The 15,325-nt window shown below is 44.5% G+C and overlaps 1 protein-coding gene across 1 annotated transcript in view; it reads left to right on the top strand.

The window, feature by feature from the left end:
* ism2a (isthmin 2a) overlaps nt 1–15,325 on the top strand; it is a 54,937-nt gene that overhangs the window by 26,450 nt on the left and 13,162 nt on the right. Inside the window, exons 2-3 of the mRNA XM_035742404.2 lie at nt 1,514–1,747; nt 7,886–8,243. Of these exons, the coding sequence (XP_035598297.1) occupies nt 1,514–1,747; nt 7,886–8,243 (592 nt within the window). The remainder of the gene's footprint in view (nt 1–1,513; nt 1,748–7,885; nt 8,244–15,325) is intronic.

Genomic DNA, 15,325 nt, shown 5'->3' with positions numbered 1-15,325 from the left:
TTGGGGGTAGAAGCTGCTAAGGAGCCTTTTGGTCCTAGACTTGGTGCTCCAGTACCGCTTGCCGTGCGGTTGCAGAGAAAACAGTCTATGACTTGGGTCACGGGAGTCTCTAACAATTTTATGGGCTTTCCTCTGACACCGCCTATTATATAGGTCCTGGATGGCAGGAAGCTTGGCCCTAGTGTTGTACTGGGCCGTACGCACTACCCTCTGTAGCGCCTTATGGTCAGATGCTCAGAAGTTGCCATACCAGGCGGTGATGCAACCATGCTCTCGATGGTGCAGCTGTATAACTTTTTGACGATCTGGGGACCCATGCCAAATCTTTTCAGTCTCCTGAGGGGGAAAAGGTGTTGTCGTGCCCTCTTCACGACTGTCTTGGTGGGTTTGGACCATGATAGTTCGTTGGTGATGTGGACACCAAGGATCTTGAAACTCGACCTGCTCCACTACAGCCCGTCAATGTTAATGGGGGCCTGTTTGGCCCACCTTTTTCTGTAATCCACGATCAGCTCCTCACATTGAGGGAGAGGCCAGTTCTCTGACCTCCTCCCTATAGGCTGTCTCATCGTTATCGGTGATCAGGCCTACCACTTGTATCATCAGCAAACTTAATAATGGTGTTGGAGTCGTGTTTGGCCATGCAGTCGTGGGTGAACAGGGAGTACAGGATAGGACTAAGTACACACCCCTGAGGGGCCCCAGTGTTGAGGATCAGCGTGTCAGACCATGAGGGGTGGCCCGTCAGGAAGTCCAGGATCCAGTTGCAGAGGGAGGTATTTAGTCCCAGGGTCCTTAGCTTAATGATGAGCTTCGTGGGCACTATGGTGTTGAACACTGAGCTGTAGTCAATGAACAGCATTCTCACATAGCTGTTCCTTTTGTCTAGGTGGGAAAGGGCAGTGTGGAGTGCGATTGAGATTGCGTCATCTGTCCATCTGTTGGGGCGGTATGTGAATTGGAGTGGGTCTAGGGTATCCGGGAGGATGCTGTTGATGTGAGCCATGGCCATCGTAGTATGGATGAAGCCTGAGCTTGAATGTGAAGCTAACTGAAGCTGGCTGTCTTTAGAAAAGCCTGAGTAGATCTAGCTTACTTCATAGTATACACCTCCGGTTAGGTCATGATGATATGAAATTGAATTAGCTCATTTGTTGTTATCTTCATTCAGTCAGTCTTCAGCATGTTCATTCAGTCTTATCTAACTACGTGTGGAATGTTCTGTAATGCCACAGAAATGTCATCTTGTATCAACATTTATAAGATTATTGTCTCTGAACATTTCACAACATTTTTAAAAAATTCTGAGAAAATGTTCTGATCCAAAATATAGTTTTGCAACAATAGGACAAAGCTGGTGCATGGGCCTGCATCAGGACTCTTGTTAAAGAGATACCTACTCTCAGGGATCATCTCAATGGATGGATTATCTGTCATCTACTATCAACCTGTATGAGGTGATGCATGAAAAAATGAAATAATTGATCTGTTTTTTCTTTTGGTGATATCTCAGGCTAGCCCGGGTGGCGATGTGGGTGAGACTCTGGAGGACCTCCAGCAGCAGAACCAGCTCCAGAGCCTGGCATCATCCAACCCATCCTCTCAGAGACCCCGACGCCGTGGCTGGTCCCAGGGGGTTCTGCCCAAACCAGAACCAGAGGAGGACCCAGAACCCTTCATCCTGGACCTCAGGAACTTCCCTGAGCTGGCCAACGCAGACCTGGGATCTCACAACCCTAATATACAGGTAGGTTTTCACAACCCTAATGAATAGGCAGGTTTACACAACCCTAACGTACAGGTAGGAGAGGACACATAATGAAATATTACACTATGTATTATATAGTACACTACATGACCAAATGTATGTGGACACCTGCCCATCAAACATCTATTTTTTAAAATCATGGGCATTAATATGAAGATGGTCCCCCCCTTTGCTGCTATAACAGCCTCCACTCTTCTGGGATGGCCTTCCACTAAATGTTGGAACATTGCTGCGGGGACTTGCTTCCATTCAGCCACAAGAGCATTAGTGAGGTTGGGCGATTAGGCCTGACTCACATTTGGCATTCCAATTCCTCCCAAAGGTGTTTGATGGGGTTGAGTTCAGGGCTCTGAGCAGGCCAGTCAAGTTCTTCCACACCGATCTCAACAAATCATTTCAGTATGGACCTTGCTTTGTGCACAGGGGCATTGTCATGCTGAAAGCGGAAAGGGCCTTCCCCAAACTGTTGCCAAAAAGTTGGAGGCATAGAATCGTCTAGAATGTCATTGCATGCTGTGGCGTTAAGATTTCCCTTCACAGGAACTAATGGGCCTAGCCTAAACCATGAAATACATCCCCAGAAAGTATTCCTCCTCCAGCAAACTGCTCCTGAGTCCAATGGCGGAAAGCTTTATAACACTCCAGCCAACGCTTCGCTTTGAGCATGGTGATCTTAGGCTTGTGTGCGGCTGCTCGGCCATGGAAACCCTTTTCATGAAGCTCCCAATGAACAGCTTTGTGCTGATGTTGCTTTCAGAGGCAGTTTGGAACTCGGTAGTGAGTGTTGCAACCGAGGACAGATGATTTTTCTACGCGCTACGTGCTTCAGCCCTCGGCGGTCCTGTTCTGTGAGCTTGTGTGGCCTACCACATCGTGGCTGAGCCGTTGGTTCACCTTGACGATTCCATATCACAATAGCAGCACTTATAGTTGACCGGGGCAGCTCTAACAGGGCAGAATTTTTACGAACTGACTTGTTGGAAAGGTGGCATCCTATGACGATGCCACATTGAGCTCTTCATTAAGGCCATTCTACTGCCAATGGCTATGGAGATTGCATGACTGTGTGCTCAATTTTATACACTCAATTCGTCAACAATGGGTGTGGCTGAATAGCTGAATCCACTACGTTGAAGGGGTGTCCGCATACTTTTGTATATATAGTGTATCTCTGGAGCTCTTCTGTTTAGTACATCAGAATATATCACACATGTTATGGTTGTATGCGCTTAGTAGAGTTTCCAGTATTGCGTACATCCATCCAACGTTCCTTTCAGATCTACCAGTAGTGTTATCGGATCTACTGTTAGTGTCGAGTGAAGAATTTAATTAAATGAATCTATTGAAGAGCATTGGGATGAAGTCTGTATCTTTATATTCATGATCAATTGGAAGGAAGCTTATTGTAATAATGTTTCTATCTAACCGTTGTCTCAATGACCCCAAAGCTTTATAGTACCCTTATCGCTCTGGCGTGGGGAAGGACAACTGTCACAGCAAAGATTTCAGGATGTTTTTAATGATTCTATGTACAGGATTACCGTAAGCCTAACACACAAACACGCGCACACACACACACACACACACACACACAGCGCTGCATATATGCATCATTATTGTTGACAGCCAATTTATTCAGCGACAAACTTTTGCACCTGGTTTTGCAATCCAGTTTCTCTGTATATAATGTGTGAGCCATGCCAAAGCCTGGTTGACAGCTAATTCTCACGGGGCTGCGTGTTAGAGTAATTTAGAAGCATAATGACTTAAGGTTAACAGAAAATGACTGAGGTACCAGATTGCTGGATTGAGTGCTTTCAGTAAATATTAGCTGATAGGTAAAATTGGATGGTTGTAAAAGTGTTGATAGTATCAAACTGTGCCTGCCCTGGAGGCAACTAGCAGAACATAGCTCATCAAATTATTGTATCCAAGGGATGGTACACTCTTAGGAAAAAAGGGTTCCCAAAGGGTTCTTTGGCAGTCCCCATAGGAGAACCCTTTTTGGTTCCAGGTAGAATTTTCGGGGGGTTCCAGTTATAACTCTTTTGGGTTCAATGTAGAACCCTCTCTGGAAAGGGTTATGCATGTAACCCAAAAGGGTTCTTCAGAGGGTTCTCCTATGGGGACAGCCGAAGAACCCTTTTAGGTTCTAGATAGCACCTTTTTTTCTAAGAGTGTACCATGTTTTGATCCGGCATGAAAAACACTTAACAACTCATGTTCTTCGTAACTGAGTAAGTTAAGAAGGAAACATTTACTGAGCGAGCAAGGAAGTTAATTTCTTTAAAGTGGGCTGAATCCTTACTAGACACCCATGCACAGAACTCAGACTTCTGTGTACATCATGCATTGATGTCTATGAGGATTTGCACAAAATTCAAGTTTCCTAGTTAGGCCTGGGTAAAAGGCAGTATTTAATAGGTTTAGAGACTGTATTCCTCTAGTGGTGTTTCATATCTGATCGCTGCTACTGTTCCAAACACACTGTGAACCACTGGCCAACAGTAGAGTTTACAAGACTCTCTGTTTTCCTTGCATTTCATTTAGTTGATCATTTATCCCTTGAATTTCTTTCTTGCTATTATTGTAAGAGGCTGCAGGGACTCCAGAATAAGAAGGGAGGTGGGGCGTTTGCTCTAAAGCTTATTGTATCACCCCAACACACACGTGAATGCACACACACGCATGTACACACACACATGTACACACGCACACACACACACACACACACACACACACACACACACACACACACACACACACACACACACACACACACACACACACACACACACACACACACACACACACACACACACACACGCACACACATACACTGACTCCCCCTCCCATCTTTCTTCACAGCTGTTTTGAGTCGGAGCGGCCTCTTAAATTTCTCCATGCGAGACCTTTACAGTGGGGTGCTTCAAGTCTGCCATGATGCTCAAACATCTGCATGGGGTTTAGGGAGAGAGCAGAGAAAACAGCCAAATCTAAGGGGTGAGAGGTCACCGCATTATTTTATTATTTTAACAAGCACTTTTTAACGTGCTCTCCAAGCGCAGCAGATCTTGATTATCTCAAAAGTGCTTTTTTATACAGAAGTATGAAGAAAAAAACGTTCATTTTATTTTTAGTGTTATTGCAGAGGGTTTATGTGTGCAAGTGGATTTGAAAGGAAATTAAGTTAGACTTTGGGGAAAAACTGACACAAGAGAAGCCCAGGTATCCAGAAATTGAAAGAGCCTCGTTATTATAACAAGGAAAATGTGTTCTTGATCCAAGTGGGATTGGGCCATCCTTTAGTCTATAGGAACCAGACAAAGCTATTTGGTTTTATAAGTCTTTCTTTGGGAGCCAGCCGCTAATATCCTTGGTTGCTTTAGTGGGCTTTTTACCTTGTTATCACGTCGGCTGGAATTCATTGGTTTTGACTGTGGAGGGTCATAGCGTGACGAACTGAGTGAACCATACCAAACTGTACTGGCACACTATGGGGAATAGAATACAACAATAGAGTAGATTTGAATAGAACCAAATGCGTACGATATATAAATAATGGTGTTTAAAATATGTTTGTCTTCCAATACACATGCGCACAAACACTCGTCCCTCTTGCTATCATCGTTGACAAATTACCAACAATCTGCATAGTACAATCTCCTGATTGACAATACACAGGAAATATTTTACTGGAGTGGCTTAGTTCCCTATGGTTTGTCTGGGGCATTAATACTGTAAGTGCCTGTCCTTCAGATCCATGGTTATGTATGAGTCACAGCCTATAATGGGTCATAGTTAGGCCTAATACACTTCCTCCACTTACCGCTCAGACAGGGGGAAGGAAATAGAGCTCAGCTTCAATGTGCAGAGGTCTTATACAGTACAGTACATTACAGTCCAACTTCACCCCGCTGACAACTAGCAAGACCCATACAGTGAGCTGGCTATGTCCTCTCTTTGCCCCTTGGAATCATGCAGGCTTGTAATGACGCCACAGTGTGTCATGTCCTACTACTTCGCTTATTGGTTTTTAAATCAAGCATTGTCATATTTTGATATATGAATCTTCATTGACTTGTTGGTCTACTGACAATGATTGTCAGCAGAGAGCGAGGTAAAGACAGAGAGACACAGAAAGAGAATGAGATGATGTTAAGGGTCTGACCGGCATAAGACTAGTAGCTATGACTCACCATCCTAATCTGTGTCTTTAGCCAGTGGGTTGTCTTTATAAACAGTTGTAGCAGCCATCAGATGGTAACTACTAGCAGAAGCATAAACAACCATGCCTTTGTCTGGACCTGCAGGCTCGTGGCAGTCTATCAGTCTATCCCCTATCCCTCTATCTTGCTCCCTCCATCTCTAGCTATCCCTCCCTCTCCACCACCACACACCCTTATCCCACACCTCACTCCTTCCACCCCTCCCCTACTTCACCTCGCTTTCTCCATATACACCTCCCTTTACAACCCCACTCTAAGTATCTCTCCCGTCATCCCTTTTCACTCTTCCACTCTGTTCTCTACCTCCCTTCATCACATACTACCCCAACCACCTTCCTTACCTTCTCCCTTCATCACATACTACCCCAACCACCTTCCTTACCTTCTCCCTTCATCACCTACTACCCCAACCACCTTCCTTACCTTCTCCCTTCATCACACATGCCTGGACACACTGTCTACAAACCTAACTACACACCCTCAGTACCCTGGTTGGTTCATCCCAAGAATCTAGTGGGTTCAGATAGGACATCAGACTGGCACCAAGAATACAGGGCTGGGACAGAACAGACCATGTTGTTTGACGGGGGTGGAAGGTGGTTGTTTATTTTTCTTTCCAATGTTGCACGTCTGGAGCTGAGCCTGTAAATGTTAGGTTGTTTACAGTAGAAGCAGTAATGTTAGTATATAGAATGGTAATGGACACTGGTTGAGCAAGGAGTTTTCCCTGAACACGTAGCCTGACTATGGAAACATTTACATTTCAGCAGACGCTCTTATCCAGAGCGACTTACAGTAGTGAGGGGATACATTTCATACTGGTCCCCTGCGGGAGTCAAACCCACAACCCTGGTGTTGCAAGCGCCATGCTCTTCCAACTGAGCTACAGGGAAGTACCTCTGGTCTCTAATTGTTATTGCTGGTATAACTAGGACCCAGAGTTTTTCCCGGTGAGGTCATGTCAGGAAAAACACCTGGTCCTAGTCATATTTTCACCAGGAAGTACATATCACATACAGTACTTGAAGGGTTTTTCCCCTATCCCCATAGTTTCTTTAACCTCTGTTGCATTCCCTTCCTACCGTTACTAGCCTGCCTTCGATTGCTGTGACTACAGTTACAGAAGCAGTTTTGTGGCCAGTGTATGTGTTATCAGTATTACTCTACAGTCATGGCTGTTTTACTATCATCTGGGAAAGTACTGTGTGTTCAATAATTGCTAGCCATCAATCGCACCAGAGTCTGTGACACCCTGGCTGCGACCCACATGGCACCCTACTCCCTATATAGTGCATTACTATCAGTCCTGGTCAAAAGTAGTGCACTATATATGGAATAGTGTGCCATTTAGGATGCAGCCTGTAAGACTCCATAAGATTACACAAGCAATTGTGTTGAATGTTACTCTTGGCAACAGCTTCGGTCCAGAGGCAATTTACTCTATGATTTTGTTGCAATTTGCTGAGGATAATTGTGAAGTGTGAAATCACACCCTCAATTCCCAGTTGTAGAAAGGTTAACTTTTATAAAGGTTTCACATTATTCAGTTGTGATTACACAGAATGCAATATTCTATACATGAAAGGAGGACTGGAGACCTGGGAAAGATTTTGCTACTCGCATTATCACTTGAATTAGTATTTAATTAGTACACACGTTGAGAAGGGTGCAGAAACCATGTGTGTTTGGCATTGGCATGTTGTTCAAGGCAATGAAAAAAGTATTTCATTTGAAACCTAAAAGATCTCTTTCATAGTGTATTTGCTCTCTCTCTCTCTCTCTCTCTCTCTCTCTCTCTCTCTCTCTCTCTCTCTCTCTCTCTCTCTCTCTCTCTCTGTATGTCTCTCTCTGTCTCCTTGTTCTCTCTCGCCTCCCCCCTCTCCTCCAGGTGACCATCGAGGTGGTGGAGGACCCACAGACAGAGATGGAGATGGACCTGGCCAAGGAGGGGGGGGAGGGGGGCCGCAACGACTGGTCCCTTTCAACGGAGGAGTGGCTGGGCCACAAGAAGCTGTTCTGGCCTCTGTTCTGGGAGTACCCAGACCAGGCTGAGAGCGGGCCTGGCAGCAGGGCCAGCCTAGAGGAACAGGAGCAGCCCACAGAGGACTATAACTACAACCCTGAGGAGCAGGAACCTGTGCTTAGTGGGACCGGGGGGACTGGGGTGGGGACAGGCGTGGGGGTGGGGGGCGGCTGGGGCAGCCGCTGGAGCAGCAACAAGGGATGGGACTCCAAGGAGAACTACGGTATGTTTTTTATGATTAAATGTTTTTGTTCTTCTAATTATCACAAAATGATAGATAAAGAAGGAACAATTCAGCAGAATCAAGTTACAATGGGTGTCTCTCAATATGCATACTACCGTGCTCCACGCTCTCATGCATTCTACGAGGACGTTCCCTTGAGTAGTTCTTGTGAGGACGAGAGTGTGGAAAACGCATAAAACATTACATTTGACAAGCACTCATATGGGCTTGCATCTGCACACACTACAGTGGGTATTGTAGGCAGGTAAACATGCCAAAATGAACATAGAATCTATTTATTAACGTATCAAGATCAAATACGTATGAGATGTGAATGGGCAACATGTCATTCTGAAGCCAGAGTTTATTTTCTCTCACTTCAGCTCAAACAATGGCCATTGATTTCAATAAATGTTGCATAATTTTTTACATGGTTGCATCATAATTCTGTGCATACTTTCTATTGCGGCTTGCATCGATGAATGCTTCAAAATTTATACAAACAGAGTATGCATCCGAGAAGTGCCCTCCGAGCTCCATTTGACATTGATTTGGACTCCTACCCCTCCGTGTTCCAATTTGCGAAACATCCAATGTGTACCATTGTGTAGCACCACCACCTGCCTGGACGATATACTGCAAATAACATCCTCTTACAAAGACAACTTTTTAAAACGCCCCACAGGAAGCAGAAGTTTTGGCCCTTCAGTTTCTTCGACAATGATTAGATAAGGCTTCTAAGAGAATGTATGGCTTGTGTATTGTTACTGTACCTTCATATTGTAGAATAGGGTTCCTCCTGTTTGTTTGGTGTCCCTGATCTGATCACAGATCTGAGAGAGGGCTGGTGTTTGTGTATGGTTCGGGGGTCAGTGGTCAGGGCATGTATGTGGCGAGCTGTCTGAGATGTTTTTGTCCTGACAGTTTCCTCCACGAGGCTCAGAGACAGCAATACTACGGGCCTCCGCCCCCCACTGTCTCCGTCCCCCACTGTCTCTCCTTTTCTCCCCGCGCCTTACCCTCTGTTCCTCCGACATGATTTATGATTCAAGGCTGTTCGCTCAAGGTCCGCTACATAAACATGTCAACTCCCTCCCTCCCTCCCTTCCTGAGGCTCTCTTCCAAACCCTCCCTCTCTCCCTCCCTCCCTCCCTTCCTGAGGCTCTCTTCCAAACCCTCCCTCGCTCCCTCCCTGAGGCTCTCTTCCAAACTCTCCCTCCCTCACCTCTATGATGCCTATCAGTTGTAAACAGCCAGCCAGGAAGAGGGAGGAACAGGGCTTGGCCTGTTTTGGTGTACTGTGTTCACCTTGGATAAAGAAATGTTCATGGCATGAAAGATGATTGCATTGTTGGATGTTTAGGCCTACTGTCTACTGGGGAGACAATTAGAGGTGTTTGTTGACATCCTAGAGATTCAGCTTTACGTTCCAAGAACTTAAAGATTTAGAGATAACTTACTGTAAACTTGATATTGTATACTGTAAGGCTTGTAGGTTAGCCTCTTTAGAAATGCTGCTTTTGATGGTCATTATGTCCCATTATAAGACATCCAAGAAGGTTGATCTTTATAGTGAAAACTGCCCAAGACATGCTCTTACAGACTTGATGTCTGCTACTCTGTATAGCCTTTCCTTATCCTCTTCATTCCCCAGGGATAACTTTATCTAACTATTTTAATATGTGGCTCATACTGAAATAAAATGGCCAAAATAGAGTGATTACAGTAGTGAAGTCACAGGGCTGCATTCAATGAAGAAGGTAGGAACATTTTCGGGAAGACCTTAATTCGCCTCCGGTAGTTATAATCTGTCTGAACCTTGAACTCTCCTTGTCAACCCTCAAGCTCATTCATTAAGCCCTCTGGAAAGAGCTTCAGTTCTTGGCTCTGGCTCTGTGTTCTGGGTTTTTGGTTGGTTGTTTTAGTGTTCTCTCTCGCTCTCTGACAGTAGCAGTTAGCCACCAGACAAGCTAACAGCTCTCTAATGCTGTTAACCTGATCAGTAGGCAGTCACCTCTAAGTGAGACCAGTCAGCCCACAGTGCTACGGCTCTGCTTTGTCTGTAGCGCTCTGCCAAAAGAGCTCTGATAGATTATTACTATTCGCATATCCACAGCAGACAGGCCACCATTGTCTGGGGGGGACATGTTGGCTAGTTGGGGGAATGGGATGGGAGGTTGGGGGTGGAGGCCCACATCTTTTTGGTTTTCTATTATTTATTATTCAACTCTATGTATTTCTTAATGTTATTTTGAGTGGTACAGGTTTTATAAACTTCTAATTTGAAATGGATAGTATGTACCCTGAGAAAAAAACGATAAAACAAAAAAATATCACACAAAAAAATATTTAAAGATATGGTAGAGTACAGGTCAGATAATAACAGGGGGAAAGATAAAGCTAGTGGGCTGGAGAGATCAAATCGAAAGGGGGAGAAAAAAAGAGATGGACAGTATGAGGGCAGGCTCAGGGAGGAACTGAGAGAGCGAGCGCTCGACCGTCAGTCCATTGTGTGTGTCCTTTGAAGTTGACACTGGTTCTTGGGATCGAGCAGTCATTTGAACCCCTGCTGGGCTGAGTCTCAGGGTAATGGTGGCATGGTGTCTATTCACAACCCCCTGGCAAACAACTAAATTTTATTTGTGATCATTTAGACATATAAGAGGGGGGGGAGCACAGGCATTTAGGGGGGTGGAGGAGGGGGGGCAGGAGTTGTCAAATCAAATCCAATACATCCATATACACATATTTAGCATATGTTATTGTGGGTGGAGTGAAATTCAACAGTGTAGTAGTATCTAACAATTCACAACAATACACATTCATCTAAAAGTAAAAGAATGGAATTAATAAATGAATAAATAAATATTACAATGAACAATGTCAGAATGGCATTGACTAAAATACACTAGAATACAGTACATATGAAATAAGTAAAGCAGTATGTAAACATTATTAAAGTGACCAGTGATTCCATGTCTGTTTTGTTGAGGGGCAATTGGGGCCCTCTTTTTAATGCCAAGCTTAATTTACTCTGCCCTTCCCCAAAATCACTGAGATTAGACAATGGCACAGGAGAGAATGGCTGCTGTTTTACAGTCTCCTAATCAATTGTGCTATTGTGTGTGTTTTGTCGAGTTATTTCTAAATGATTGTGTACGTAATGTTTCTGCCGCCGTCTCTTATGACCGAAAAGAGCTTCTAGAAATCAGGAGAGCGATTACTCACCTCGTATTGAAAGACTGTTTTTTCTTTAACGAGTCGGGCGAGAGGGATTTACTCCAGACACCCGACAAGGCCCTCATCCCAGTCTTTCGCAGAAGAAAGAGACAGAGATTTCGAGGATGAAGGTCAGGGTGCCTTGTAAGGATCTGGTGGTGAGTGGGTAATTTGCCTTTACCATCGGCTCTATTAGCCAACGTACAATTATTGGATCATAAAATAGACTAACAACAAGCACGTATATCCTACCAATGGGACATTAAAAACTGTAATATCTTATGTTTCACTAAGTCGTGGTTGAACGGCGACATGAATAACATACAGCTGGCGGGTTATACATTGTATCGGCAGGATAGAACAGCAGCCTCTGGTAAGACAAGGGGTGACGGTCTATGTATATTTGTAAACAACAGCTGGTGAACGATATCTAAGGAAGTCTAGAGATTTTTAGAGTATGGAAAATGCTCATCCAGAGGCGGCACTCCTAGTGGCCTGGGACTTTAATGCAGGGAAATTTACCAGCATGTTAAATGTGCATTTCTACAGGCATGTTAAATGTGCAACCAAAAAAAACTCTAGACCACCTTTACTCCACACACAAATATGACCATAATTCTATCCTCCTGATTCTTGCTTACAAGCAAAAACTAAAGTAGGAAGTACCGGTGACTCGGTCAATAAAAAGTGGTCAGAATTTAAGCTACAGGACTGTTTTGCTAGCACAGAGGGCCTTGTAGGGATTCCTCCAATGGCATTGAGTACACCACCAATGGTATTGAGTACATCAGTCACTGGCTTCATCAATAAGTGCATCGATGACGTCGTCCCCACAGTGACTGTACCCCAACCAGAAGGATTACAGGCAACATCCCCACTGAGCTAAAGGGTAGAGCTGCTGCTTTCAAGGAGCGGGTCTCTAACCCGGAAGCTTATAAGAAATCCTGCTATTCCATCCAACGAAACATCAAACAGGCAACGCATCAATACAGGACCAAGGTCAAATCGTACTACACCAGCTCCGACACTCATCGGATGTGGCAGGGCTTGCAAACTATTACAGACTACTAAGGAAAGCACAGCCGCGTGCTGCCCAGTGGGCCTTCTAGCCTACCAGAGCTAAATTACTTCTATTCTCGCTTTGATGCAAGTAACACTGAAACATGCACGAGAGAATCAGCTGTTCCGGATGACTGAGTGATCACGCTCTCCATAGCCAATGTGAGTAAGACCTTTAAATAGGTCAACATTCACAAGGCTGCAGGGCCAGATGGATTACCAGGACGTTTACCAGGGGCTGTAGTGGAGCAGGTTGAGAGGTTCAAGTTCCTTGGTGTCAACATCACCAACAAACTATCATGGTCCAAACACACCAAGACAGTCGTGAAGAGGGCACGACAAAGCCTATTTCCCCTCAGGAGACTGAAAATATTTGGCATGGGTCCTCAGATGTTCAAAAGGTTCTACAGCTGCACCATCGAGAGCATCCTGACTGGTTGCATCACTGCCTGGTATATGGCAACTGCTCGGCCTCCCACTGCAAGGCACTACAGAGGGTGGTGCGTACGGCCTAGTACATCACCAGGGCCAAGCTCCCTGCCATGTATACCAGGCGGTGTCAGAGGAAGGCCCTAACCATTGTCAAAGACTCCAGCCACCCTAGTCATAGACTGTTATCTCTGCTACCGCACATCAAGCGGTACCAGAGCGTCAAGTCTAGGTCCAAAATACTTCTGAACAGCTAATCAAATGGCTACCCAGACTATTTGCGTTGTCCCCCCCCCCCCCTTTTACGCTGCTGCTATTCTCTGTTTATTATCTATGCATAGTCACTTTAACTCTACCTACATGCACATATTATAATAATACATAATACAAAAGGTGTAGACCTTACAGTGAAATACTTACTTACAAGCCCATAACCAACAATGCAGTTATAAGAAAATACATGTTAAGTAAAAAAATAAATACAGGGGAGGGGGTACAGGTACGGAGTCAGTTGTGTATTTATTTTTTACTTAACATGTATTTTCTTATAACTGCATTGTTGGTTATGGGCTTGTCAGTAAGTATTTCACTGTAAGGTCTACACCTTTTGTATTTGGCGCATGTGACCAATTCAATTTGATTTGATGTGTATCCTCCTCCCCCCAAAAAACATTATATTCCTCTCTCGCTCTGTTAACCCAGCATTCCTTGAGAGTGCTTGTGGTGTTGTTGTGTGGTCAGGTCTTCCAACTATCCCTTAGCAAGTGATTACAGTCTTACCACTGCAATGATGTCAACACACACACATACACACACAAACGCATGCCGGCACGCATGCAAATACACACACACACACACACACACACACACACACACACACACACACACACACACACACACACACACACACACACACACACACACACACACACACACACACACACACACACACACACACACACACACACACACTTCTAGATCTGTTAGATCACACCCACTTCCACCATCTTCATGTGGGCTCTGCTGTTAGCAGTTACATTTGTATACTCAGTGCTGCACATCAAACTGACTCCTAAATTACTTTATGTTGTGCAAGTCATGAAATGGCCATCTAAATGTGTACACAGTACTTAGTGCCAGTGGTGGAAAAAGTACCCAATTCTCATTTTAATCTATTAGTGTATTTGAGTTTAACCACAATATTAGTTGTCTTATTTGTTCTGGGTTTTTTTTGGTGGATTAAATATAAATTGCAACCAACCTATGACTTGTTTTAAAAATAGCAATATTTGGGAGATTATTTATTATAATCTCAATAAGGGGAAAAGGGGCATTCTTGAACATGGGGTGAGACATTGTTATTAATTTGCTAGAGAAGCAGTTTGGATTTAAGTATGACTTTTGTATGACTGAACCCTTTAGTGATGGGTTTAGTGCTTTAATATTTAATCATTTATATCCTCCAAATTCATGTTCATTATCATTAGGAGACCTTATTTGTTTATATTTGGCACTGTACATTTAAGGAACCCATAATGTATGTTATGTGCTCAGTTTTGTCACACCCTTAGTATACAAATCCATCTTGTGTGTTGAGCAGAGGATGCATAAAAGAAAGAGAGCAAGAAAGGGAGAGTTGGAGGTGGGGTTTATTAAGAGAAAGAGACATGGAGAGAGGGATGACAAGGAGGAAGAGGGAGAAGGAAACAGAATGAAGGAGGGAAGAACAAGACGGAAAGAGAGACAGTGTGTGTGTGTGTGTGTGTGTGTGTGTGTGTGTGTGTGTGTGTGTGTGTGTGTGTGTGTGTGTGTGTGTGTGTGTGTGTGTGTGTGTGTGTGTGTGTGTGTGTGTGTGTGTGTGTGTGTGTGTGTGTGTGTGTGTGTGTGGCTACAGAGACTACAGAGCATTCCAGGATTAGTGTTAGTGAGTGGAGGAGTGCAGCATGTCACCCACACCTCTGTGTTGTTTGACTTGGCCAGCCAACATGAGAATGCTCCTTTAAGACACACACACACACACACACAGACAGACACACACACACACACTGTAGCCTGCCAACAGGAGAAGGCTCCATCTCATTCAACACCAGGCCCAGAGCTCACAATTAGCCCCAAACTAGCAACCAACAGCAACTAGCCAAAAACATATTAACTGCCGGAGAGGCAGCAGGACGCTGGATGAACTAATCTCCTTTTCTTCTCTTCTCGTCTCTTCTCTTTTTTCTATGTTCTTCTCTCTCGCCTCCATCCCTTGATCACTTCGATGAGTATGTTCCTTGCTGGCTCTCCTTTTGCACGACCTCTCCCTTTGTCCTTCCTAGCATGTGTCCCCATGTCCATCTTCTTCCACTTGCCCTTTCTCTTCAATTTTCACC

This window comes from Oncorhynchus keta, unplaced genomic scaffold (genome assembly GCF_023373465.1).
Source record: "Oncorhynchus keta strain PuntledgeMale-10-30-2019 unplaced genomic scaffold, Oket_V2 Un_contig_5916_pilon_pilon, whole genome shotgun sequence".
NCBI lineage: Eukaryota > Metazoa > Chordata > Actinopteri > Salmoniformes > Salmonidae > Oncorhynchus > Oncorhynchus keta.
The sequence above is the reverse complement of the archived record's forward strand: the minus strand, read 5'-3'. Positions and strand labels throughout refer to the sequence as shown.